At 52.9% G+C, this 23,371-nt stretch overlaps 6 protein-coding genes across 6 annotated transcripts; 3 read left to right on the forward strand and 3 right to left on the reverse strand.

Annotated features, from left to right (window-relative positions):
- Window positions 1-13: 13 nt before the first annotated feature.
- CTAM01_06865 (uncharacterized protein) lies at window positions 14-439 on the reverse strand (the record flags this gene model as incomplete). Its single annotated transcript, XM_060522891.1, has 1 exon — window positions 14-439. The coding sequence occupies one exon, from the start codon at window positions 437-439 to the stop codon at window positions 14-16; it is 426 nt and encodes a 141-aa protein (XP_060382393.1).
- Window positions 440-2,758: 2,319 nt separating this feature from the next.
- CTAM01_06866 (beta-ketoacyl synthase domain-containing protein) lies at window positions 2,759-10,260 on the reverse strand (the record flags this gene model as incomplete). Its single annotated transcript, XM_060522892.1, has 11 exons — window positions 2,759-3,520; window positions 3,575-4,194; window positions 4,242-7,144; window positions 7,199-8,697; window positions 8,754-9,103; window positions 9,160-9,400; window positions 9,453-9,655; window positions 9,706-9,771; window positions 9,821-9,908; window positions 9,967-10,023; window positions 10,090-10,260. 11 exons carry the CDS (start codon window positions 10,258-10,260, stop codon window positions 2,759-2,761), a joined length of 6,960 nt encoding a protein of 2,319 aa, XP_060382394.1.
- A 3,688-nt stretch (window positions 10,261-13,948) lies between these two features.
- Window positions 13,949-14,305, forward strand: CTAM01_06867 (uncharacterized protein; the record flags this gene model as incomplete). Its single annotated transcript, XM_060522893.1, has 1 exon — window positions 13,949-14,305. One exon carries the CDS (start codon window positions 13,949-13,951, stop codon window positions 14,303-14,305), a length of 357 nt encoding a protein of 118 aa, XP_060382395.1.
- Window positions 14,306-14,559: 254 nt separating this feature from the next.
- CTAM01_06868 (major facilitator superfamily transporter) lies at window positions 14,560-16,430 on the forward strand (the record flags this gene model as incomplete). The annotated part of the gene is made up of 2 exons (XM_060522894.1): window positions 14,560-14,735; window positions 14,780-16,430. 2 exons carry the CDS (start codon window positions 14,560-14,562, stop codon window positions 16,428-16,430), a joined length of 1,827 nt encoding a protein of 608 aa, XP_060382396.1.
- A 3,262-nt stretch (window positions 16,431-19,692) lies between these two features.
- CTAM01_06869 (uncharacterized protein) lies at window positions 19,693-20,571 on the forward strand (the record flags this gene model as incomplete). Its single annotated transcript, XM_060522895.1, has 1 exon — window positions 19,693-20,571. One exon carries the CDS (start codon window positions 19,693-19,695, stop codon window positions 20,569-20,571), a length of 879 nt encoding a protein of 292 aa, XP_060382397.1.
- Window positions 20,572-21,052: 481 nt separating this feature from the next.
- Window positions 21,053-21,995, reverse strand: CTAM01_06870 (stress responsive A/B Barrel domain-containing protein; the record flags this gene model as incomplete). Its single annotated transcript, XM_060522896.1, has 2 exons — window positions 21,053-21,283; window positions 21,588-21,995. The coding sequence occupies 2 exons, from the start codon at window positions 21,993-21,995 to the stop codon at window positions 21,053-21,055; spliced, it is 639 nt and encodes a 212-aa protein (XP_060382398.1).
- Between the last annotated feature and the right edge of the window lie 1,376 nt (window positions 21,996-23,371).

Here is a 23,371-nt window from a genome sequence, read left to right on the forward strand (position 1 = left end):
ATGGCTGACTTCTTCACTTGAAGAAGTTGGGGCCGAAATCGGGATAAGTCGCAAGTGAAAAACTTGGGCAGTTTGGATAGGCTTCGCAGTAACGGCAAAATAAAAATATCCACGTACCAACTCCCCAGCGGTCCCTAGCCGCTCTCATGTTTGCGTCTTCTCCGAATGTAGCGTCTCTCGTTGACTGGCGCGCAGAGTTCTTGGCCGCCCGAATCCGCTGTTCCAGTCGCTGCTTCTCGAGTGTCTTGCTATCAATCGTTTTCGCAGCCGATTCGTATTCTCGGAGAGCCTTCTCGTAGTCTCGCGGGTTCCCGTCGGCGAGAGATTCGGCGATGGCTTGTCGAAAGTCTCGTTCACCCTCGAGGTCCAGGAGTTCGTTGGCGAGGTTCCTAAGTGCCTCCTTGTCCCGGGCCTGGGTGGCAGCCGGGTCGTCGTCCATATTTGTTGGCTACGCAAACGCAGTGTGAGTGTCGGTCGGTCGGTGGGATGCTGGGCAAGACGGCGGTGGCGGGGCGAAGTTTCCCTTTCCTCGCTCAAATGAGGCGAGCTGCAGGCGACGAGGTCAAAAGGTGTGTGGCGCGGTGCTGCAACATCTGCTGGGCACTGGAGAGATTTATGTTGTGCTGCAGCAGGCTGTCGGAGATGGGTCGGGAGCCGAAGTGGTAAAAGTACCGTGTGCTGTCGTCTAGAAGAAATTGGTGTCTGTCTGCAGAGTGAAGTGAGTTGTGATGGAAATGGAAAGATCGTTGCCGTAGAGACTGAAAGAGCGATAATTGTTCGGCTCCAAGGGCTGTGAGCAAGGACTAAAGGCGTCGCTGCCTTCCCAATCTTTGTTTGGCCACTGATTGATCACTGGTTGATCTGCTGAGCGAGAGCGATGAGGGTAAAGCATGAGGTCGGCAATATTCATCATCCAGGCGCAACGAGATGGTACCTTTAGGCAGAGGCAAGGTAGACTCTCGGTCCTGCTTGCAGTGGTGATTTCCTTATCTTATCGCAGCTTCCTCCAAAGTATTTGATGTCATGTCCGTCACTTGGAATAGCGCGACGCGTTAATTGGAGCGCGGAATGGACATCGAGGCACTGTGGCAGTTGTTGACTGAATTAACAGTGTACTTTGAGGAACCAACAGGGCAGGTACGTACCGACTCCCCCCCCCCCCCAAATAAATGGATGCGTTTGCCTCTTGGGGAAAGTACGATGTCAAGTGTTTTCAAGGGTCCAAATTTCTGGCCCACGCATGCATACTCAGGTATGCAATTGTTGCACTTTTCCCTTCCACCAATCCTACCATGACTGCCTCGAGAGCCCCATTCCAGTATTTCGGTGTGTGTTTACCTATTGCATCGCCCTCTGGTGTATTGGTCTAAGTACAATGTCTGGATTCACCGGTCTAAACAAGGCAGCTTATCAGTGTGCCCAGCAGTTGACCACATGTGTCTGGAGTACTTCACAAAAGATGAGACCTGACGTTGAGGCTCTTTAGGCTAACACTCGAGGACTAGGTACGGTAGCCTTCTTTGAGGAATGTTCCCCCTCCCATTAAGATAACTTTACACGTGGTCCAAGTAGTCACTGAGGCTCCCGAATTATAGCCAATGCCACTACTCAAGCTCTTCGACTCTTGACCTCACTCAAACATGTCTCGGTGACACGGATACCTGCAGTCAGCCCCAGGCTGCAACCGCCTCCCATCTGCTCGTTGCACTTATTTGTTGACTCATTAGGCTTGCATAAGGCACAGGCCTTTGGTTTGCTCCCCGTTGTTTTACCACACCGTCGCATTGTATTCATCGAATCTTTCATCGTGTAATTTGCTTCACGAATCTCGTGCTATTAGCCTGCATGCCTACCCAAGATGCCTTATAGTCTAGAGGCCAAGGCATATGTCTAGCCCAAATCCTGCCTTGCAACTTTGCCCAGCCAGATTTTCGGCATGCGCACTAAGTTAGCAAGCCTTAAATTTACCATTGGATATATGACTATGTTTCGAAAGACGCAGCAAGAATTCATTTGCTTTCATGCAAGGACTCTTTACCGCCTCTCCTCAATCAGGCGGTCATAATATTGAATGTAAACTGCCGCCCGTGTGCTGAGTATTGTCATAAAGCTGTAGCTTAGATTGTTCTTGCCACCTTACAACATACCATAGCTATCTTACTGCCTACACCTCACAACTTGATTTTCAAACTCAATGAAGATAGGAGAAGAAATTTACTCGAGATACTCACTCATCGGCGTCTCGTGTCTCGCTCGCTCATCGAAACCAGGGTACGTTTGGCTCATTTTCAGCAGCTGGGATAGGACTACTCTTTACTACAAGCACTTGGGAGTTTCTTCTTACTGTGATACCTTTGAAAACTAGGGACACGGTTACTTTCCGCCTGATCATTTGCATAATTACAGAACAGTCAATTGTTGATTAGAAACGAGAAGCCGCCCCAGAAACCTCTAAAGCGTTGATCTATCTGGTCCCTCCTACAAAACACAGCATCCCGCCCATTTGTATCCTCTCATTCACACACGGACAACCACGCCCCCATTGTACGACTGGATTGGACCACCTCACTCTGCTCCTTTTCGTCTCGTACGGACAGCCACACACACACAAACACCCCAGTCTTCTTAGGGAACTTGGCCCCCTCCTTCCCCTTCACCACTTGCCCTTGCTGGCAACGACACCAGCTAGGCCCCGAACGGACGTCTCCCCGAGGATCTCGAAAACGGAGACATCGACTCCCCCGGCGTTGCGGAAAATCTAGTTCCGAACGCCTACAGCAACAAGGGAGTCGACGCCGTACGCGCTGGGCGCCCGCTCCGGATCAATCTCCTCCGGGAGAAGGGACATGGCCTTGGCCATCAACTGCACCAGGCCGGTGCAGATGATGACCGCAGCCTCCTCCGCCCCGGAGCAGACGGCGAGCATCTTCTTGACGTCCGCTTCGCCGCTGGAGACGCCGCCATCATCACGATCCCCCTCCGGAGAGTAGATCGGCACGTCAACCATATTCAAATACGAATAGAGCGCCGTGCGCGACCAAAAGGGGTCGCCGGGGTCGTTCTGGCGAATGAGGCCACCGGTGCCGACGCCCGAGACGATTTGCGGCCTCGTCTGGACGCCGGGGGTGACCTCCCCCGTGATGGCCCGTTCCACCATCGTCAGGAAGTCTTGGTGCCGGATTCCGTAGAACCCAGCACCGCGGAGCTTCCCCAGGGTCTCCTCATCCTCCACCAGCATCCCGGCCTGGAGGACCGGACCGAGGGCCAGGGAGACGGCGCGAGGGAGAGCCTGAGCGAGGGCGTCTTGAACGGCGTTGGCCGCCGCGTAGTTTGCTTGGCCCCGGTTGCCGATGATTCCCGAGGCACTCGAGAGGAAGAGGAACCAAGGGGCGGCAGCCGGGGTCGAGGGGCTGGGCTGAGGGTTTCGGCCGAAGACGTCTGCAAGGTTGATGGCACCGATTGCCTTGGGAGCGAAGGCGGTGTGCCAGTCTTCAAAGCTCATCTTCTCGAATAGAGCATCCTGCTGTGTGTTAGTCTATGGTAAAATACGAGCCAAAGGGGTGAGGATCCTGACCTGAATGACCGCAGCGCACTGAACAACGCCAGAGATCTTGCCAAGAGTCGGGGCGAGTGCCTTGAGTGCCTGAAGATTTGTGATGTCTACCGCAATTGCTGTTGCTTGGACGCCTGACTTGCTGAGACGATGAAGGAAATCCTGGGCATCCTGATTGCCGCCAGATCTTGATAAGAACACCAGCTTCTTCGCACCTTTGTCGGCAAGCAGGTTCGCTATGCTCCTTCCTAAGCCTCCCAGACCACCAGCGAGAACATATGTGCCTTTCGGGTCGATGACATCGTCAAGCGGCTTGATTTGCGTCTCTGTGGCCACAGGGACGAGGGTATCGCGGTCGGCCGTCATGGTGACAAGACCGTGGTAAGGTCCTTTGTCAATCTGCTTGAAAGCTCCTTCAAGGTTGGACATGGGGAATCGGTGGACCGGGTGGCACTGGAGGCTCGAGCTCTTGCGCAAGTAGTCAAATGCAAAGCGATCTACCATGGTGAAGAACTCCTTGATGAGGTCAGGGTCATCCTTCATCATGGTGGCAACGTCGAAACGCATGAACATCGTGGAAGTAGCAACAGGACCTCTGACAGCCTTGCCCGTTTTGTCGGAGAGCTGGAAAATGCAGCCGGCTATGTAATGTTAGCTTCGCACCAGGTAAGAATACTTGAAGACTTACACGACTTGACACATTTGAAATTGATGGCAGTGTGCTCCTGGGTGGGGTTGTAGACAATGTTAACCTTTCCGAATCGGAGAACATCGGCAACGAAAGACTCTCCATTAGCGTCGAAAATGTGGTCATCTGGAATGGAGTGAGCTTTGATGAGAGTTTCACGCTGGGCATCAGAGTCGCTTCCCAGGACCGTCGCAAAAACCTCGGCACCGATCAGGGTGGCAATGCGAATTGCAGCTTGACCGTAAGAACTTGCCGCAGCGTGGACCAGCAACGTCTTCTTTTTTGAAAGTTTACCGACGCCTAAAATTGCATAAAACGCAGCGATGAGAGTACTTGGAGTGTACTGGCAACATTCGAACGGTGGCGGCGCGGGCTTGACGAAGCCCTGGTGGACTCGGTGAACCGTCTTGAAAGCGCCGGGAACAAGTGCTACGACCTGTTCTCCGCAGCAAATGTCCCTCACATCGCGACCGACTTTGCTGACGATTCCCAAAATATCGATGCCCAGGATGTTATCATCAGTCCGGCCCATGGCGGTGTGGAGATCAGAGAGATGCAAGGCCGCGCTGAGGGTCTGGATTTCGACTTCCTGAGGGCCGAGCTTTGTAGGATACGAGGTCTTGACGAAGTGGAAGTTATCATTCGAAATTGCTGGCTCAGAAAACGTCATATTGTAACTCTCCCTGATTGTTGAATGGTCAAAGATGGGCTTCTGGACAACCTCGATATGAGAGTCGTTTTCGATCATTCTGTTGAGCTCTTCCTGGGGCATCAATCTGGGGATGTACAGATCGCCTCCTTCTTCCGCGAACTCAGCCTCCGCTGATCCAGCCAACATTGAAGCAAGGACAGACCACACAGTCTTCGGGAGGGTAGACGAAGTAAGCTGAGTAGCCTCGGCCAAGTCGAGAGTGACAATCGTCTTTTGCGGATCCTCGGACAAGATCGTGCGTGCAAGCGCAATGACAGGAGCGTTCTGGGGAATGGTAGAACATCTGTTGGCGCCACGGGTGATCCACAGGAGGCTCTTGGCTGTGTTTTGAATATTGCGGAAGCCACTGAATTGCTCGGTTGTCCAGTTATATACAAAAGACTCGCACACTTCGAGAAGCGCGATGCAGATCTTCCCAGCTGAGTCGACTTCATGTAAGGGGCCAGCGCTCACTTTGAACCCTTTGTCGCACAATAGGTTATTGAAAGACAAGACAAAGCCATTGAGAGCCGCGTCGGCTGTGTCGGGCAAGACAAGGACGACTTCGGGCGATGAAACGGGGTCCAACGCGTCGGCAAAGAGATGAACCTCGAAATGCTGGTCTAGCATGTCGCAGCGAATGACATCGTCCGAGTCGGGCTCGAAAGAGACCTGGAGCGAGGCAAGCTCATCTGAAAGCTGCTGGAATCCGGACATGGAGTCCGTGGTGGTCGGGGTCATTGGAGGCGAGACCTCATTGAGCAGAAGTCCATCGTGGAGCAGGAGCTGACTTGCTTCGATCATATCGATGCTTGAGTTCCTGGCTGCGATAATAAGGTTATAGCGAGCAGAGTGTCTCTTGACAGCTTCCCAATCGCGGTGCTCCAAGACTTTAACAGCCGGTGATCCTTCAAAGATCTTCTGTGTAGTAGACAGCGTAGCGACATCGGTGATGGTGAGGCGGGACAAAAGAAGCCTGTCGCCTTCCAAGAGCGTCTCCAGAACATGTCTAGCCATCTGCTCATCTCCACCACAATGAAGAACAGACAGAGATGGGTACTTGTGCGCCATCAGCTCTAGCATGTGGGTGAAGTCTGCGTACATCGTCGTGGTGTAGTCCTCTTTCCATACGATACTAGAACAGAGGTTGCGATGATTAGGAATGAAGCCACCATCTTCGATTGAAGGTGCCGACAAGGCAGTGAAGTGCAAGCCGTCAACAATGATAGACGGTGTCTCCCAGTCACTGACATCAGCCACCATCACAATTGAGCCAGTGGCGTCGCGGAGACCGTGTCTCTCGGCCGTAGCAAAACCGGTGAACTCGAAGCCGGTGCCATGAGGCGTGTTTGCAGAGACGAAGATGCTTTCAACAGACGAAGGAACCATCGGCTTGCTATCGATGGCGAAGAGAGTCTGGAACATAGCATCCAACGTGGCGGGATGAATAATGTGAGGATACTCAAAGTTTGCCGGCATCTTTGACTTCGTATCGGGAATGCGAATTTTGCTGATACATGAGTTCTGATGAGTTGATATGGACGTCACGTTTTGAAAACAAGGCCCGTAGTTGAGACCGACGATATCCAGGATCTCGTATAGCTGTCGCGGAGGCATGGTTATGGTGCATTGACCTTGGATCTTCTTGAATATGGCCTCGTTCCCGGTAGTGGATGACGGAATACCCCCAGCCTTTTGTCGAATCTTGATGCATCCGTCCGCATGTCGAATCCATGGGCCATTTTCTTGCTTTGAGTAGATGGAAAACTCCCACATCGGTTCAGACTCAAGGTTGGCAGAGCACTGCTTCAGATTGAGCGAGTACTCGAGACCGTAAGCTGTAGAAGGAATGATCATAGCTCTCTCGATATTCAGACCAGTCAAGTGAAATCCCAAAACATCCGTCATGCTATGAGAAAGTTGGCTTGCGGCTTCGAGAGCCATGGTGACCATGCCTGCCGCCGGGTACACGATTGTCTTCTGGACTCGATGATCCTGGATCCAAGGGTTCTCAGAGATGCGGAAGAAACCTCTCCAGCGCGGCTCGAAGGTGGTGGCATCTGGAGAAGGAGATCCGATGAGATCTTGGCGGCCAAAGTTCCGGAAGCGATGCTCGGTACAAGTGTGTGACTCGTGCCAGAAGGTCTTGGAATGGTTCCAGGGATAGGATGGTAGATCGACAAGCGTCTTGAACGTAGGATTACCAGAGCACCTGGTAAGCAATCGTGAGTAAGGTAGACAAAGTACAAAGAAGAAAGTTGCTTACTTAGAGATGACCTGAAGCATGTCAACGGGGTATCCGCGAGCCCAAAGCTCTCCAATCGCCTGGAGCATTGTGGTTGCGGAATCCTTCTCGCGCTGCATGAGCGACAAATACGTCGGCTGGCTGCTAGGGCTGAGCTCGGCCATGATCTCGGAGAGTGCCGATGCCAGCGTCGCGTGGGGACTCAGCTCGATCAAGAGATCCGGACTGTTCTGAGAGTCCATCATTGTCTTGACCGCGGAAACGAATTGCACCGGCTTAACCAGGTTCTCGGCCCAATAGAGTTTCCCGAGAAGAGCATGCGGATACGTCATGCCTCGTACGGAAGAAAAGAAAGGGATGTTGCTAGTGGTGTCTTTGGGTCGGATAGACTTGATGCGCTCCAGATAGTCCTCTTGAACCATGTTCATCTGCCTCGAGTGGTAGGCGATGTCCACGTCGAGCACCTTGCAAATAACCCGGCGCGACTTGAGTTCATCTCGCATGTGTAGAATATCCTCCAGCTCGCCAGAGATTGTGATCGAGTTTGGACTGTTGATACAAGCAATCTCCAAATCGCCAGGATTCTGCCGACTCCGGAGGTAAGCTTGGGCTTCATAGCGAGTCAACTTGACGGCACACATGGCGCCCTGAAGAAACGGTGCATAAGTCTTGAGAAGTGCAGCGCTCTGGCCACGGTGGTATGCCAATGCCCAAGCCGCTTCGCAGGTCATGGCATCGCACGCGTACGCAGCTGCGATTTCTCCTGATGAGTGGCCAACGACGCTACTGGGTGTGATATTGCACGACCGCAGCAGGTCTACCAGCGCCACCTGAATTGCTGTTGTTGCCGGCTGCGAAATCTGCGGCTCTTGAATGCGCGACTCCGGCTTGGGTCGCATGATCTCTTCCGTGAGGTCGAAGTCGTTATCTATCGTCTTGAGGTACTGAGTCGCCGCGTCAAGACTTCGTAGGAAAACTTCAAAGCACATGAGCTCGCGTCCCATCTGAGCCCATTGCGAACCCTGGCCACAGAAGACGAAGCCGATCTTGAGCTTGGAATCACGGCTAGATCGAAGAAAGCTGCACTCGTCTCTGACCATCAACTTCGCGATGAGATTAGCGAAAGAACTGGCCACAGCAAACCCTTTCCACTCCATCACCGAGCGGCGACATGCCAGGGTGTATGCATAGTTATCGGCGTCTCTTTGATTAGCATTTGCGAGCTTCTCAATGTGGTCAAGATGCGTGTCTATTAAGCGAGATACGCCCTTACGCTCGTTCGAAGAGAAGACAAAGAGCTGAGAAGTTGAGAAGACTCCCTGGTTCGCATTTTTTCCGTTGTCTTCGTTTGACTGGCTGTCGTCGACCACAGAATTGTGGTTGGCGGAGATGCCGCGCGAGGCAAAATACGCGGCTGGCTCATCGAGGACGGCATGGGCGTTGGTTCCACCAAAGCCAAAGCAATTGACGCTGATTCTTCGACCACCTTGGATAGGCCACTTGACCAGATCCGTGGGAACCTGCGATAATCATTAGCATACATTAGAAGCACAATGTACGAGTGGATAAGTCTTACCTTCACTTTCCAGTTCTCAAAATCGATGTTAGGGTTCCCTTGCTCGAAGTTGATGTTTGGGGGTATCTGGCCCTTTTCGGCAGTGAGAACGCCTTTAATCAGGCCAGCAACCCCGGCGGCTCCCTCCAGATGACCAATGTTTGTCTTCACAGAGCCTACAAACACTGGATTCTCGATCGACCTTCCGTCACTCAGAGTCTCAGAGATGGCCTTAAGCTCCCGAAAGTCGCCAGCCTGGGTTCCAGTCCCGTGACACTCGACAAAAGCCGTCTGGTTCATGTCCAGGTCGTGCTTGGAGTAGAGGGATCGGATGTTGGCCACCTGGGCCTCCTTGCTCGGAAGAGTGATGCCTTGTAAAACCGTCAGAATTTTGTCCCCCAGTCTCCTCGCAACGTGGAATACTCACCTGTGGTCAGGCCGTCTTGGTTTACGTGAGTGCCACGGATGACAGCTCGAATGGTATCATTGTCTCGGACAGCATCCGAGAGCTTCTTCAAGACAACGAATCCAATACCTTCCCCGCGACCGTAACCATTGGCACGAGAGTCGAAGGCGAAACATTTTCCATCTGGGCTGAGAAAGTTGAGTGCAGTCATGGGCATCATTGTGTTGGGTGTGAAGATAAGACCAGCACCGGCAGCGAGGGCCTTGAGAAGTTAGCCTGCGAATTCCAAGATGACGGTAATGGAGGATTCGTACCATTGAACAGTCGCCAGCTCGGAGAGCTTGGGCGGCGAGGTGAACTGCAACAAGACTTCCACTACAGCCAGTATCGATGGTCATACTAGGCCCCTTGAAGTCGTACGTGTAGGACACGCGGTTTGACATGATGGCATTTCCAGTGCCCGTAGCGGCATACTGGGGCTGCCAGTCCATATCTCTGAGGCAGATTTGTTCATAATCTAGGTCAATCAGTAAGGCAAGGTGAGAGAGAAGCGAGGTAATAACGAACCTTTTACAAACGAGCCCACGTAGACAGCAGTCGGACTGCCTTTCAGGTCTTCCATGCGAAGACCAGCTATATCAGGTTAGCACGGAATTATTCGAAAGATTAAGGGCCAACGCACCATTCTCAAGCGCTTCGTAGGAAACCTCTAGTAGGAATCGCTGTTGAGGATCAATGGCCTTGGCGTCCTCTGCCATGATGGAGAAAAACTATAGAGTGTCAGAAAAAGTGGCATTCCACATCCGGAGGTCTCTGATGGGGACTCACCGACGCATCAAACGCTGCGACATCATCCTTGATGAAATGCGCTCCTCGGAACGAAATCTAGGTGAATCAGGTCAGTCTGAAGATATGACAAAATAATTTGGACGAGGTGAGATGAAAACCCACGCTGCCCTGACGATCACCACTTGGATGATAGTAGCCATCGATGTTGAGACGATCCTTGGGGAATTCTGACCAGGCCGACTCCTTCGCAATCAACATCTCCCAAAGCTTCTCCGGAGATGTCGCATTGCCTGGGAAGCGGCATGCCATGCCGACGACGGCAATGTCTTCCATCTTGCCCGCCTCAACGGATTTCGCAACCAGGGTGTTGTCTTCAATGGGAAGTATCGACAGACGAGGTGGTAGGAGGGGAGACGCAAGGCGAAAAGAATCTGACTGTACGAGGGCAGCTCAGACAACAAGATCCTGTCTCCTTCGTGACCGGGTCGATGAGTACAGAAGAAGGAAAGGGTATCAATCGGCTGGAAAACAGGATGGAAAGGGAAGGAAAGAAATCTCTGAAGAATAAAGGTGAAGTTGGGTAGTTGAAAATCTTTTCTGCCACCGGACAGCTGACGGCGGGTGACCAAGGGGGTCCCGGCCTTGATATTCAAATGTGAATATGAGTTGAAGGTGAAATCGTGCTGCCTTTGGTGCCAGAGGCACTGCCAAGTCCATCCACTTATTCCACTCATATGCGGGGGCGGGAGCATACGGCATGAAGCTTAGAACTTCACCTGGCGGTCAGCATCAATCCTTTGGTGCAGGAATGGCTCTTTGTATGATATGACTTCCAACGTAATTGCATGAACGTCACTCGCTGTGATCAATGGTCTTTGTTTCTCAGGGAATCTTCAACCATCCCTTTGAATGTAGCCATAATACCGTCTTACATAGAAGAAGATATTGGCTCTTCGTATCAAAATCATAAGGGCAACTTCATTCGGTACAGCTCCTCCTCATGCGGCCCTCTTTGGATTGTGGTTCTTCAGAAGCATAGCCCACGGATATCAACGGCTTCTTGCAATTAGACCGACGGCCAAATCAAGAGAAGCTATGAAGACGGGAAGAGGATAGAGCTAGTTGCTTGAAATAGAACAGGGATGGGGCGCAGCCCACTTTGGCATGCAATCAGCCCTAGGAGACCGTAAGAACATCTCCAACATGGCATAAAGTTATGTACGTAGGAGAACAACAACCACCGATCCTGGAATCCTTCCGCTGGACGCTGGTATGGCCCTCATGGGCCATCCCTTTACCGCATGTTGCAAACAGAACTTTTGAGGAGCACCGATGCTCCGACTCCATTGCAGGGGGGATGACGGGAGTAGCACATATTCCTTCCCTGGATCGATACAGTATCAGGCTGGCGTGTGCTCCAGTGGTTGTTAATGGTTGTAGGACAGCCGGTGGAAGAGATTTGGCTAGAAGATAGATCCCGAGTCAGTGCCAACCTGTCACGATGTTCGTGCTCGTTTTGCCACGACTACTGATTGCCAATGGTGCCCTGCTCTGAGGGGCTGTACGGAGGGTTGACGGTATGACCCGGGCAGAGAAAATGCATAACACAGTCAATTTGACCCGTTTCCTCGTGGTGGTGCCCAATCCTCAGGAGGGCCTGGATCGCCAGCCGCGCGGTCTCGGTGCGAGTACAAAAAAGAGAAGCGGATGAGACTGGATAGAAGAGGCCGAGCGATCTGATTTCCGACGATGAGAAGACCGGGGAGCTTTGACAAACCACGATGGAGCAGCTAACCGGTTATTTCTGATCATTTCGTTGGGCGGGGACGTTGACGTGTCGAACAAGGTTGGTGGCATTGACAGGAGTGTAGCTCGCCCAAGGACATTGTGCAGTACTCACCGACGCGGCCGTACATATGAAGGTCCGATGTTCCGGAGACTTGGCGCCAACTTGATGTTAGTTTCGTGTTGCTCTCCGTTCCAAGAGTCTCTCGAGCGGACTGGCCTCTCATCGACCTCTCGAAGAAGTTGAAGTCAGATCTCTGGGCGATGATATTTACAATGTGTCAGACCGACATTGTCGTAAGTGTAGCGTGTTTTCATATGCAGGAACCCATTTGAGATATGTTGGCTCCAGGCTTCCACCGTCGTTGAATAGGGAACATCGAGCAAAGCAGAGAATGAGACCAAAAACATCGTTCACGAGGACAGGGAAATATAGATAAACATCGCCTCCTGGGGATTGGCCTGAGATGACTTGTAAATGGAACATGAAGTATGAGACTATGCCTAATGAAAAGAATGTCAACCGGGTACAGTTATCGTATCATGGGCTTGCCAAGTTTCCACTATAGGCACGGATGAAGTCCGGTTCAGTCCCATTCATACCACACCTCAGAGGCTCAGCCAAGGGCATCTCGGACCGAACATATTTTCCGCTCCGACTTCACACACGAAGTCAGGGATGTTTCATGGCTCGAGCGCCTCCATTCATGCTGCTCATTGTTACTTTCATTTCCTTTTGAAGTTGATCATGCCTACACACATCCAACCATCTCATAGGATCTCATGTGATCTCATGTGGCGGAATGTCCATTGAGAGGCCGCACCATCTCGATTGACGAAACACTCAAAGCCTGTACGACAGTTCAAAATGGAGCTGAGTTGACAGTGAAATTGACACAACGAGACCATTTTGCCCAGTCTGGCCAATCGAACCATTTTGGGACCGACTTGATGTTCCACAAGCAGGTGTACAACCCTCATCAATCAAGACGAGGGGAGCTCGACCCCTAGTATCTGTGATACACACCATCTTGGCAGGCCAAAGCGCTTCAACATGCCTCTCTTTACAGATCCCCCAGTTTTTGACAAGGATATGCTGCCGAAAACGTTGTCGCCCAGCGCTGCAGCAACCATTGAGGGAATGCCAGGCGAGGTCGTACACGGGCCGGACCAAAAGTTGTTCGGCTAAGCAGCGTGGCCCATGACCTCACTTCGCAGCTCTCAAGCTTTCAAACGAGCGACCTTTCTTCCATTGCGTTTTTCAATCGATGGATTGAACACAACATTTGAAAATGCAGAGTCGGGTGCTGGTGGCCCTCTGCGCATCTGTTCCTATCCAAGTGGGTAGGACGATGGCGACTCAACCACGAGGCATCTGGGAACACAACGTCCCAAATGGGGCGTGCAGAGCTAGTGGTGCAGACGGGAGGTCGGTCGGGGATACACAGATCCGGTAGGCACTTCGTTTTCCTGCTGCGATTTCCTCTCTCTTTTCGTCTTGTTACTCTGAAAATACAGAGCTGAATGTACACAAGGTAGTACTGTCGGATTCTGGCATCAACCGGAGACAGCCAGTCGATATTCCGTTGCACCGGCTCAGAGTCAAACAGTGTTGCTTGATATAAATTTCCCCCACCCCAGTCGGGGACTTGAGTGGCTTATTTACGAAATGCCACGGCCTCGAATGCTGAAGAGTCCTGGGGTTTGTACAACAACGGGACCTGTTTCTGTCACCCTAGTGGCAGCTCTTCTATTTCTGAGAGACTAGCAATTGGGACATTTGCCTGACACATCCTACCAATGGCTTGCCTTCTCCCCTCTGATGGGATGCGCAGTCACCATCTTGCCCCTGGCTTTTCCTCGGCCTCCATTCTCAAGCAAGAAAGCCTTTGTCTTGGAACATGATGTTTTCGTCACCACAGCCGAGCGAGACCAGGGCACAGGGCACGCGAACAACTGCCACAACTATGCTTCACAGTCTTGACGCTTTCAAGTTGTTTGTCCTACCTTGCACAGCACCCGTCATTGTCCGTGTCTTCGCCTACCCAAGGTGGAACTGTCAGAGAAGATCTCATCTTCACCCTGGCCTAGGCTGGATGAGCAAGCCTCTAGGAAAACCACTGTCTCGGGCATCATGGATAGGTGCATCTGGTGCTCTTCTTCTACTGTCAACACGAGGGTAAAGAGCTGCGGTCAGTATAACTATGTGTTGCGGCCACTGTCCAAGTTGGAGAGGATGGGCAGCTGTTTACCTCGTTTGTTCCTTGCTGCCGCTCAAGTCCTCACACCAAAGAGGGATGTGTGTTCACACATACACACGCACACACGTACCCTCAAAGTGTTCCTTTCCTCCTCACACCACCTGCCTTGTTGTTGCATCGTCGAGGTAACCAACAGTTCAATTACCAGCCAAGGCCCACGTCTACCTTCCTCAACCAACTCTACAAAGGCTCTCAGGACAGGCAGGTACAAGGCTGATCACTGTCTTGTTACTGGTTCTCTTTCCCTATGGGAAAACAAGCTAGCCCCTATACCCATTGAGGCGAGAGCAGCCAGGTATCCTCAGAAACCTTCCTCAACCAGATTTCCTTGACTCAAACGCCTTCTCTCCCCATATCACACCCACACAATCCCTCTCTTTCCCCTCTACTTTTCAGAAAACCTTTGCCTCATCGCCATATCTCTTCGAGACAAGCTGAAATCAAGCTTCGAATATTGCCATCGGTAAGATTCGAAGGCGTCTTTCTATCTTCTGCCTCTGAGAGGAGAAGACAATCGTCAACCTTACTCTATTCCGCTCTGACGACAAAAAAACCGCCGCCAACCATTGTCAAGATCATCGCAGCAATGGCCGCCCAGTCTCCCTCTCGTCGCGAGATGGCTGACCAGCTCTCCTACCCCAATCCGTCTCTGGGCGATACCGCTGGCTTCGCTGTCGCGAATTTTGCTCCCCGTCGTGGCGCGGAGTATCCCGCTGCCAGCCTTCGCCAGCCTACGATTGAGAGAGTCTTGATCGTCTTCAGGTAAGGGAATTGCAGCGTTCTCGCGAACCCAGCTGACCAGATAGCCTTCTCGTTGGCTTGTTCCTCGCTACTCTCGATACGTCCATCATTGCCACTTCCCTCATTGCCATCTCTGAGGAGATTGGCGACCACCAGCACGCTTCCTTTGTCCTTCTGGCCTACCTTCTCACCTACATGGGCTGCGCTGTCGGAATTGCCAAGTGCAGTGACATTTACGGTCGCCGAACCATGCTCTTCTACAGTTGGGCCGTCTTCGTCATCTTCTCGGCTCTGTGTGCGGGCGCGAAAAGCATGAAGCTCCTGATCATCGGCCGCGCCTTTCAGGGCGTCGGAGGCTCAGGCTTGTACAGCCTCGCCCAGACCTGTCTGCTTGAGCAAGGTCCTGCCCACAACCCAGCTCTGATGGGCGGCATCATCGGAATCACTCTCGCCGCGGCTTTCCTTATGGGCCCCATCTTGGGCGGTGTCATTGTCTCCAAGATTACTTGGCGCTGGATCTTTGGACTCAACATCCCCATCGGTGTGTTCGCTGTGGCCTGCCTCGTCTTGTCCTACCCCAAAGACCGACAGGCCTTCAAGATTTACTCTTGGACGGCATTCAAGAAGCTTGACGTGGTTGGTATGACCACTCTCTTCTTTGGCTCGGCCTTTCTGGTTGTCGCTATCGAGCGTGGTGGATACACATACTACGGTTGGGACCACTGGACCGTCATCGTCATGTTCGTGTGCTCTGGGGCTTGCTGGGGTATCTTTGGCATCTTCGAGAACTACCTTTACCGAAATCGCTGCCTCTTAATCGACCATCTGCGGTGCTCGCATCAAGAGCCTGTCTTTCCGGTACATCTTGCTCGACGCCGGCCCTTCATGTGCGGCTTGGCCGTTACCTTCCTCACAGGACTCCCCTATGTTGCCCTCACCGTCATTATCCCGGAACGCATGCAGGTGATTGCGCAGAAGAGCCCTCTCCAGTCCGGCATGTACCTGTTGCCTATGCTTGGAGCCTGCGCAGTTGGATCGTTCGTTGCTGGAGCGGTGAACTCCAAATCGAACAAGGTGGCTCTCGTCATGACTGTCGCGTCGATTGCGCAAGTCCTCGGTATCAGTCTTATGCTTATGGTCGTCGACGCTCAGGCGGACTTTGCTCCTGCGTACGGATTCACGCTCGTTTTCGGACTGGGCGTCGGCCTCAACTTTGGCTCCACGACCATTCTCTCTGGCGTCGAAGCGGAATCGACTAAGGAACACGCCGTCGCCCAAGGAATTCTCGCTCAAGCTCGCGCCCTCGGCGGTTGTCTTGGTGTCGCCATCTGCACTGCTATGTTCAACGCGCGCGTGGAAATTCTCCGTGATCATCTTTCTCCGTCTGAACGCGAGACTCTGGCCCACTCTCCAACCCAATCTTCCGCGTGGAACTCGCACCTCAGAAACCTCGTCAAGCATGTCTACACAGACTCCTTCAGAGACCAGACTATCTTCATGATCGCCGCCTGCGCCATAATGGTGGTCGCCGCCGTCTTTACTTGGGAGAAGGAACCCAGATCCATCACCCTTCTCACAGGTCATGCGCAGCAAGCCAATAAGACACGCCTGCAGCAAGAAGGCAACGACCACGACGGCACCGAGATGAGCGACATGGCCAGCGTTCGCTCTGGTCACTCAGCCGTCTCGGCTACTGTCCACGGTCGCACAGCCTAGACTTCATGGTCAACGCATTGTCCAACACGGTCATATAGCTTCATGGGAATATCCAATTTCAGGGAATCGGAAAACCAGGATCTGCTTCTTTCAGGGAGTTACAAGGCGTCAACCGGGGGGGCATCGGCTAAGGAATAGGGAGGTATTGTGCTTTCGCGCTCCTATGCGCTCTTATTCTCGTAAGCATTTCGGGCAGGCTTGGTCGCAAGCGTCCAACTGCATCATGGTTTAGGAACTTTCTGGTGTATGTAGAGTAGTTTTCGCCTCCTTCAAGGCGGTTCAAAGTTTCGACAAAAGACAGACTGTTCACTATCAATACTCTTTTCGCGCTTCTCGTGATACGTCATGCGGGTTGATTGCATTGATACCATCAAATATTAGTAGCATTTCCATGGATCTGACATGAGCGGGTTCGGGTGGATGCGCCTAATGGAAAGAGATACGCAGCTTGTCCCCACCGGTTCCGATTTTGAGGTATGTGCGTCTCGCGATGCGAATCTAGCATCGAAAAGTGACTAATTCAACGGCGCCGCCGCATAAGGTCTTTTTCAAAATAGAAGAATTTGATACTCATCTCCCTGACCAGCCGGCATCTGTCCCACATCCATCGAGATCAGAGATATGAGTCACTGAGGGGCCTCCATCTTCAGACAAGAGCGCACAACTCGCCTTCTGCCTCGTGCTTTTTTTCTGATTTTCCATTCAGGCGACCAAGACATGGCTCGTGTCAACGGTGTGACGGCGGTTGTGTGTGGTGGTTTAGCGCGTGGATGTGGACGTGGACGTGGACGGGAGGAGAAGTGGTTTTGAGACGTTGTCTTTGATTCGGTGAGTTGTTTACTTGGGGGATGTACGGATAGAAGGAGAAGGGGAGGGGAGGGATTTGGGACTTGGGATTTTGGAACCGAGACAATGGTTCCTGCGCGCGGTCTCTGTGTGTGACACCTATTTCTTGTAACTAGAGCACGGATTTTGTCGCGGAGGGCTTGCGAGATGAGAAGAATGAACAAGTGGTTCGTTTCGAACCCTGACTATTCTCAAAATTTCCGACCCTTATTGCCCTTATTCATGTTGTAAACTTGACTGGATTTGCTTGACTCTTTTTCAGTTTTCCTTTTTTTGCAGAACTAAAGTACCGTTTAAAAAGAATTCGAAAAAAAGTCTCCCTGGAATTGTAATGATCGGCTCAGGCTGCCAACCTCGAACGCTATGGCTTTTTCTAGGCCGACAACGAAACGGCCGGCCGGAAAAGGGCGTCAAACTTGAAAGTTTGAGAAGAGGAAAAGGGATTGGGTTTGAAGATGGGGCGACTTTTCCCCTCTCTCTCTCTGGAAATACCTACCTTTCCGTGTACGCAGTACGTTATTACTCCATCTTCCGAGCTATGGCACTTTTTTCTTCTTCTTCACCTTTGCTTTGCTTTGATGTACAGAGATCGCACCGTGGCACCTTACACCCCCCATCCCTGGAACTCAATGGGAGAACCAACGCAGCCAACAAAAGGACCAAGGACGAAAACGAGGCGAAACTCCCCAAAAGTCCAGCGCTCGAACCCTTCCTCTCAGCCTCGCCAGCTTTGCCCAAGAGCCCCGTCTCATCTGGTCTTCCCTAGACCCCTCCTCCTCCTCTCACATTGTCCTCATCGAATTAAGTGGTGCCTTATTATATGCCCCCTCGCCCTCCACATTGAAATGCGCGCAAGAAAGCCGTTGGCAGAGACCAACGAACGACGATCGGCGCCCAACGGGTGGATACTTCGGTTCCCTCGTCATGGAAAGGGTTTGCTTCGATCATTTATGCGCAAAAGTACACAGGCTACTTCCTTGTATACGTTGGTGAGCTGGGCGGAAGTTGGGTGGTCGGTTTGCTTTTTGCACCTCAGCCAGTTGACTTGGTTCTCCATTGCACTTACACGTGTCAGACCCGTTGCGAGCAGGGCATATACTGGTATTTTCATGCTGATGGAGGTTGCCGGGTTGGGCACAAGATCGCCTTTCGCGTTTGAATTTCATTCGCCAAGTCACCCTGAGCTTTCCCTTTCGGATATCCATTCATACGTGTTAGAGATTGCATGTTGGAAGATGAAAAAATGTCGGAAAAGAGGATGAGCCGAAACTCGCTCCTCATCGTCAATCGACAATTGGGTAATCAGTACTATGTAAATACCATATCCGATCCGGATCTCCGTGGATAGTCGCCGAAAAGAACAACCCCTCCATCCCGCCTCATCCCGCCTCATCCCGCCTCATCCCGCCTCATCCCGCCTCATCCCGCCTCATCCCTGCGTGGTGGAGTCATCGATACCCCCCTGTCCCCCGGACTCAAAGCGGGGAGGGTAGACCTGAAGGGGGGCGGCCTGGACCCGAAAATGGACAGATCCGGACCGCGGCGGCCGTCAAGCTAGGTACGTCCTCGACTCCCCAACTTTCTCCATCGGTTTTCGCTGGCGCAAGTTCCCACTAAAAATCGCCCGTCGGCGGTCGCCAATCTCATCATTGTCGGCAACCTACTCACCTACGCCTACGTACCTTACCTTCACCACCATCACCGCACATCAAATCTCACTCATCGACACACCATAGCGATCACACACGCATACCTCACCTCACACATCCATACACATCCATACACACCCACCTACCTACCTATATCCCGACCGTTGGCTCGGGCCAGCCTCATACCACAGCTTCACATCACGCTCACGACACTATCGTTTGATCACAGATTCACAGCCCCTCTCTCCTCCCCTCCTCCCCTGCTCTCTGCTGCCCTCCCCCTACACCTCTACACCTTACACCTTGGCTACCTACACCTCATCCAGCTGGAGCAACCAACCGTCAAGCCCCTCCTCCTCTTACTGTCTCTCTCCTCCTCCGCCGGCATCCATACATCCCTCCCCCCATCCCATGACGCGCATCTCCTCACGAGACCAGGAAGTCTAAAGCCCAATCCCGTCCATTTGATACAACTAACCTGAATCGCCCCCGTTTCTATTACCTGTGTGCCCTCTCTTTGCCTTCTCGCCCTACTTTTGAGTTCCTTTACTTACCCCCTCCCCCCTCCTCCATCGTTCCATCCTTTCTCCGTTCGCCGTCTTTCCTCTCCTTACTTTCATCTTTTACATCAAATACCCATCCGGCAAAACTTCTTCCTCTTTTGAACCAAGTTTTTTTTGTGATACCGGCTTGATTTTCTCCATCCATCATTATACCCAGAGATACCCCCCAGAAAAGAAGTCCGTCAGTAACAGTAATCATCAACAATGGAGGCCATACGCCAAAGAATCACCATCCCGGACTCGATCAAGCAGATCCCCGACCAGCTCAAGCCCAAATCGCCAAAGGCCCTCGACAAGGGCACCGACTCCATCCCCACCTCCCTGACGCCCACCCCCGTCTCCCCTCCCCTCGCGACCCCGTCCCACGGCGACGTCGGCGCCGTCCTCACCATCGCCTGCGCCACCCCCATCGCCGCAAAGCCCACCGCCGTCCTCGCCGCCGTCCTCAACCCGGCAACCTACCCGGCCTGGAACACCTTCGTCCCCAAGGCCACCGTCTCCCGCCCCTCCGGCCTCGCCGTCCCGCCCATGCTCGCCGACTCCGCCGCCGCCAAGAACCAGCCAGGCGAGCTCCTCCTCGAGGGCACCCACGTCACCTTTGAGGTCCACATGACGCTCGACCCGGCAAAGACGACCACCAAGCAGGCCCTCGTCGTCACCAAGCTCGAGGAGTACACCCACGCCGCGCCCCCCGCCGCCGTCGCGAACGGCGAGACCCAGCCCGTCCACCGCGGCCGCAAGGGCTACCGCGTCTGCTGGAGGACGGGCGGCCTCGTGCCCCCCTTTGTCCTGAAATCCGAGCGCGTCCAGGAGTTCCTCGAGACCGAGGACGGCAACGGCACAGAGTACCGCTGCTGGGAGACCTTTTACGGCCCCCTCGCCCAGGTCCTCCGCTTCACCATGGTCGGCCAGCTCGAGACGGGCTTCGCCGCCTGGATGGAGGGGCTCAAGAACTTCTCCGAGGGGACCCTGACGCAGCCCCCTGCTGCTCCCGCTACTGACGCGGCTGCCACGACTGCGGCCTCGACTACGGCGCCCGCGACTGCTCCGGCTCCCGCTCCTGCTGTTGCCGCCGCTTCGTGATCGTTGTAGCTTCGCGTGTGTGCGTGTTGTGGTCTTTGTCTGTTTTCTCTTGTCGATTTTGTCGGTGATGCGGCTTATTTCCTTATCTCATATCCCGGGCTGTAAGTGGTTTTTGTTGCAGAGCCGATTGTCAATCGTCAGCTCTGTAGGAGAGAGAAAAAAAAAGAAATGGATAAAAAACAATTGTTCGAGGCAACAAAGGTCAACTGAAGATGAGGGGAGGAATTGATGGTTGTGTTTCAGGATTGGAGGGGAGGAATTCTATGTATGCAAAGTAGCTTGATACCTGTCCATAACCGGCAACAAGGAGTTTTTGACATTTTCTTCTGGAAAAACTTTCTACTACACCAGAGAGACATGGGGAAATCACTGGTTTCTCTTTTCGACCCTCAATGGGTTCCCCTTGACACGCAACCATCCCGAATACCCTCTGGATTTCCCTTTGGCCCAGGGCCTCCTTCAACCGCCACAAAAAACACATCTACAAGACGGAGACGGCCTCAGGCTTGAAGTAGACGGACATGACGCCGCCGACGGTGAGGTTGCCCTTGACAAAGGACTTGAGAACGCCGTGAGCGGCGCACTCGTCGTCGTAGTACTTCATGTCCTCGAGCGAGGCGAACTCGGTCTTTGCGACAATGGTGAAGCCCTGGGCTCGCGGGTCGTCGACGGCCGGTCCGACGACCATGGAGAGGATGTACGGCTTTCCGTCCTGGTGGATTTTCGTCAGTATTAGTCCTGTTTTTTTGGGAGTGTGGTTTCATAAAAAGCCGAATGGTAAAGCCGTAGAAATATGGAAACCCGACATGCGCTTTCTTCGTCCGTCTTTCGATACCGCCCAGGAAACCGTCGTCGGCGCGGACAAGCTATGGTGGGGCCGAATTACGGGTGCCGGGATCCGATGGACCAAAAGCTCACCCTCCCCATCCTCATCCCCGTTACGCAGCCACGAACACAACAAACCGACGGCAATAACAAGAAGGTAAAGAAATGGGTGGAAAAAAAATGGAACACACCTTCTTATGCGAGCCCCCCAAAATCTTGTACTGCTCAATCAACTGCTTCTGCTGCCCCTCGTCGGCAATCTTGAACATGGTCACGCGGTGGATCCGGTCCGCCATTTCGTCTGTGATTCTCTCGACGCCCACTTCTTGTCCGAGCAGTACTACGTTTCGTCCTTGACGATCGGCGCCGGTTGCGAAGGATCGGCGGTTCTGGGATGGTTGTTGTCGCCGTGTGTCGTAGATGGCTACTCGGCGGGTAGTATTCGTCGATGTCGTCGGTGTAGTAGGTAAACACAAAGACCCAAAGGCGCAAGACCGGGAAGACGATGGCGGGGTGCTGCTGTTGAGGATGGAGTTCCGGAGCCGAAGGCGGGGCAACTTTTGGAATGAGCTTAGGAGAAGCGTGGAGTTTGGGGGCATTTGAAGGAAGAGAATGAGAGGCGTCGAAGGGGGAGGAGGAGGCTTTGCGGAGAGTTTATATTCGGTAGTCCGGTTGACTAGTAGGTAAGCTGTATGCAAGGTCAGGTCCGGTATATGCAGGTAATCGGTTGAAGACGGCGTTGCGCAGGGACGGTTGTTTGTAAGTGCAGTGAGCAGAGGGAAAGTGAGGTTCGGGTGGGAGCTCCGTCTCTTGCACACTCGGATGAGGGGTGTGGGGGGGATAGCGCCATGCAGGAGCTTTGCCCGCGACGCAGGCGGAGGTACCTGACCTGGTGGGGGGAGGGGTAAGGTACTTCCCCTCGTTCCCCCAATCTTACACTACAAATCGAACCTACCAAATATCCACCTCTGATGGTACGGCTGAGGCATTGTCCGTTTAGATTTGCAGAAAGAGCATGTCTCGGGGAATTGGAAGGAAGGGAGAGGACGAGACACAAGTCATGCCTTCTCGTCGATTGCTCTTTCCTGGTGGTAGCTCGAGCACCGACCTGAGTGCCTCTCCAAAAAAGAAAAGAAAAAAGAAGCTCGGGCAGGAACCTCAGATAACAAGCCACGGACCTTCCCCAGGCCAAATGCAAAGCTCCCGTCCCCGGGCAACCTCTGCCGCGAGCGGGCCTCGAAAACTGAAGAACAAAACCCCATCGTCTGATTACACACAAGCACTTATTGACCAGAGTAATTAGTGCTGAGATGACATGCATAAGCCCATACGCAGGATAGTTCACAAACAGCTCCATCATCTCGGCGAAAGCCCATTTGCATTGCAAGACCCTTCCCGTCATCTCACATGTCAAACCGGAGTACTATCTATATCTAGTCTCATGCTATATTCCAAAAGATGGGCAAAACCTACCCCGTAGAACGCAAAAAGACTCAAGGGACAAATGAGATAGCCTCCAAAGTTCATAATGGCCACTTCAACATCTTCTCACACCTCAAAAAGCCCGCGTCGGCCCGGACACCCTGCTGCCCGTACCCGACCTGCGTAACGCCATCTTCACACAACACGGCACCTACTTTACTCCGTACCTAGGTCCCCAAATCAATCCGGCCTTCCTACCTTACCTAGCTACTTGGTATGTTACCCATTCTTGTAAAAAAGAGAAGCGTACATCAGATTACATCGAACCGGATCTTCTTCCATGAACCACTTTACCATCGGCCAAGCCCCGCGGCATCCATAAGGTAGTGGGGCCGTGACACAAACCGCTTCCCTGCACCCATCCAAGGAGTGCATCGCCGGCGGCGGGCGGGCGGCCCCCAAAAATCCCGACCAATTACGAATTTCTCCGTCTCGTCTCATACTCTTTCTTCCCTTTCACTCTTTCCTTGGCAACCTTGACATGGAGACCGTC

Source organism: Colletotrichum tamarilloi (genome assembly GCF_030869305.1).
Source record: "Colletotrichum tamarilloi strain Tom-12 chromosome Unknown Scaffold_20.1, whole genome shotgun sequence".
Classification (NCBI taxonomy): domain Eukaryota; kingdom Fungi; phylum Ascomycota; class Sordariomycetes; order Glomerellales; family Glomerellaceae; genus Colletotrichum; species Colletotrichum tamarilloi.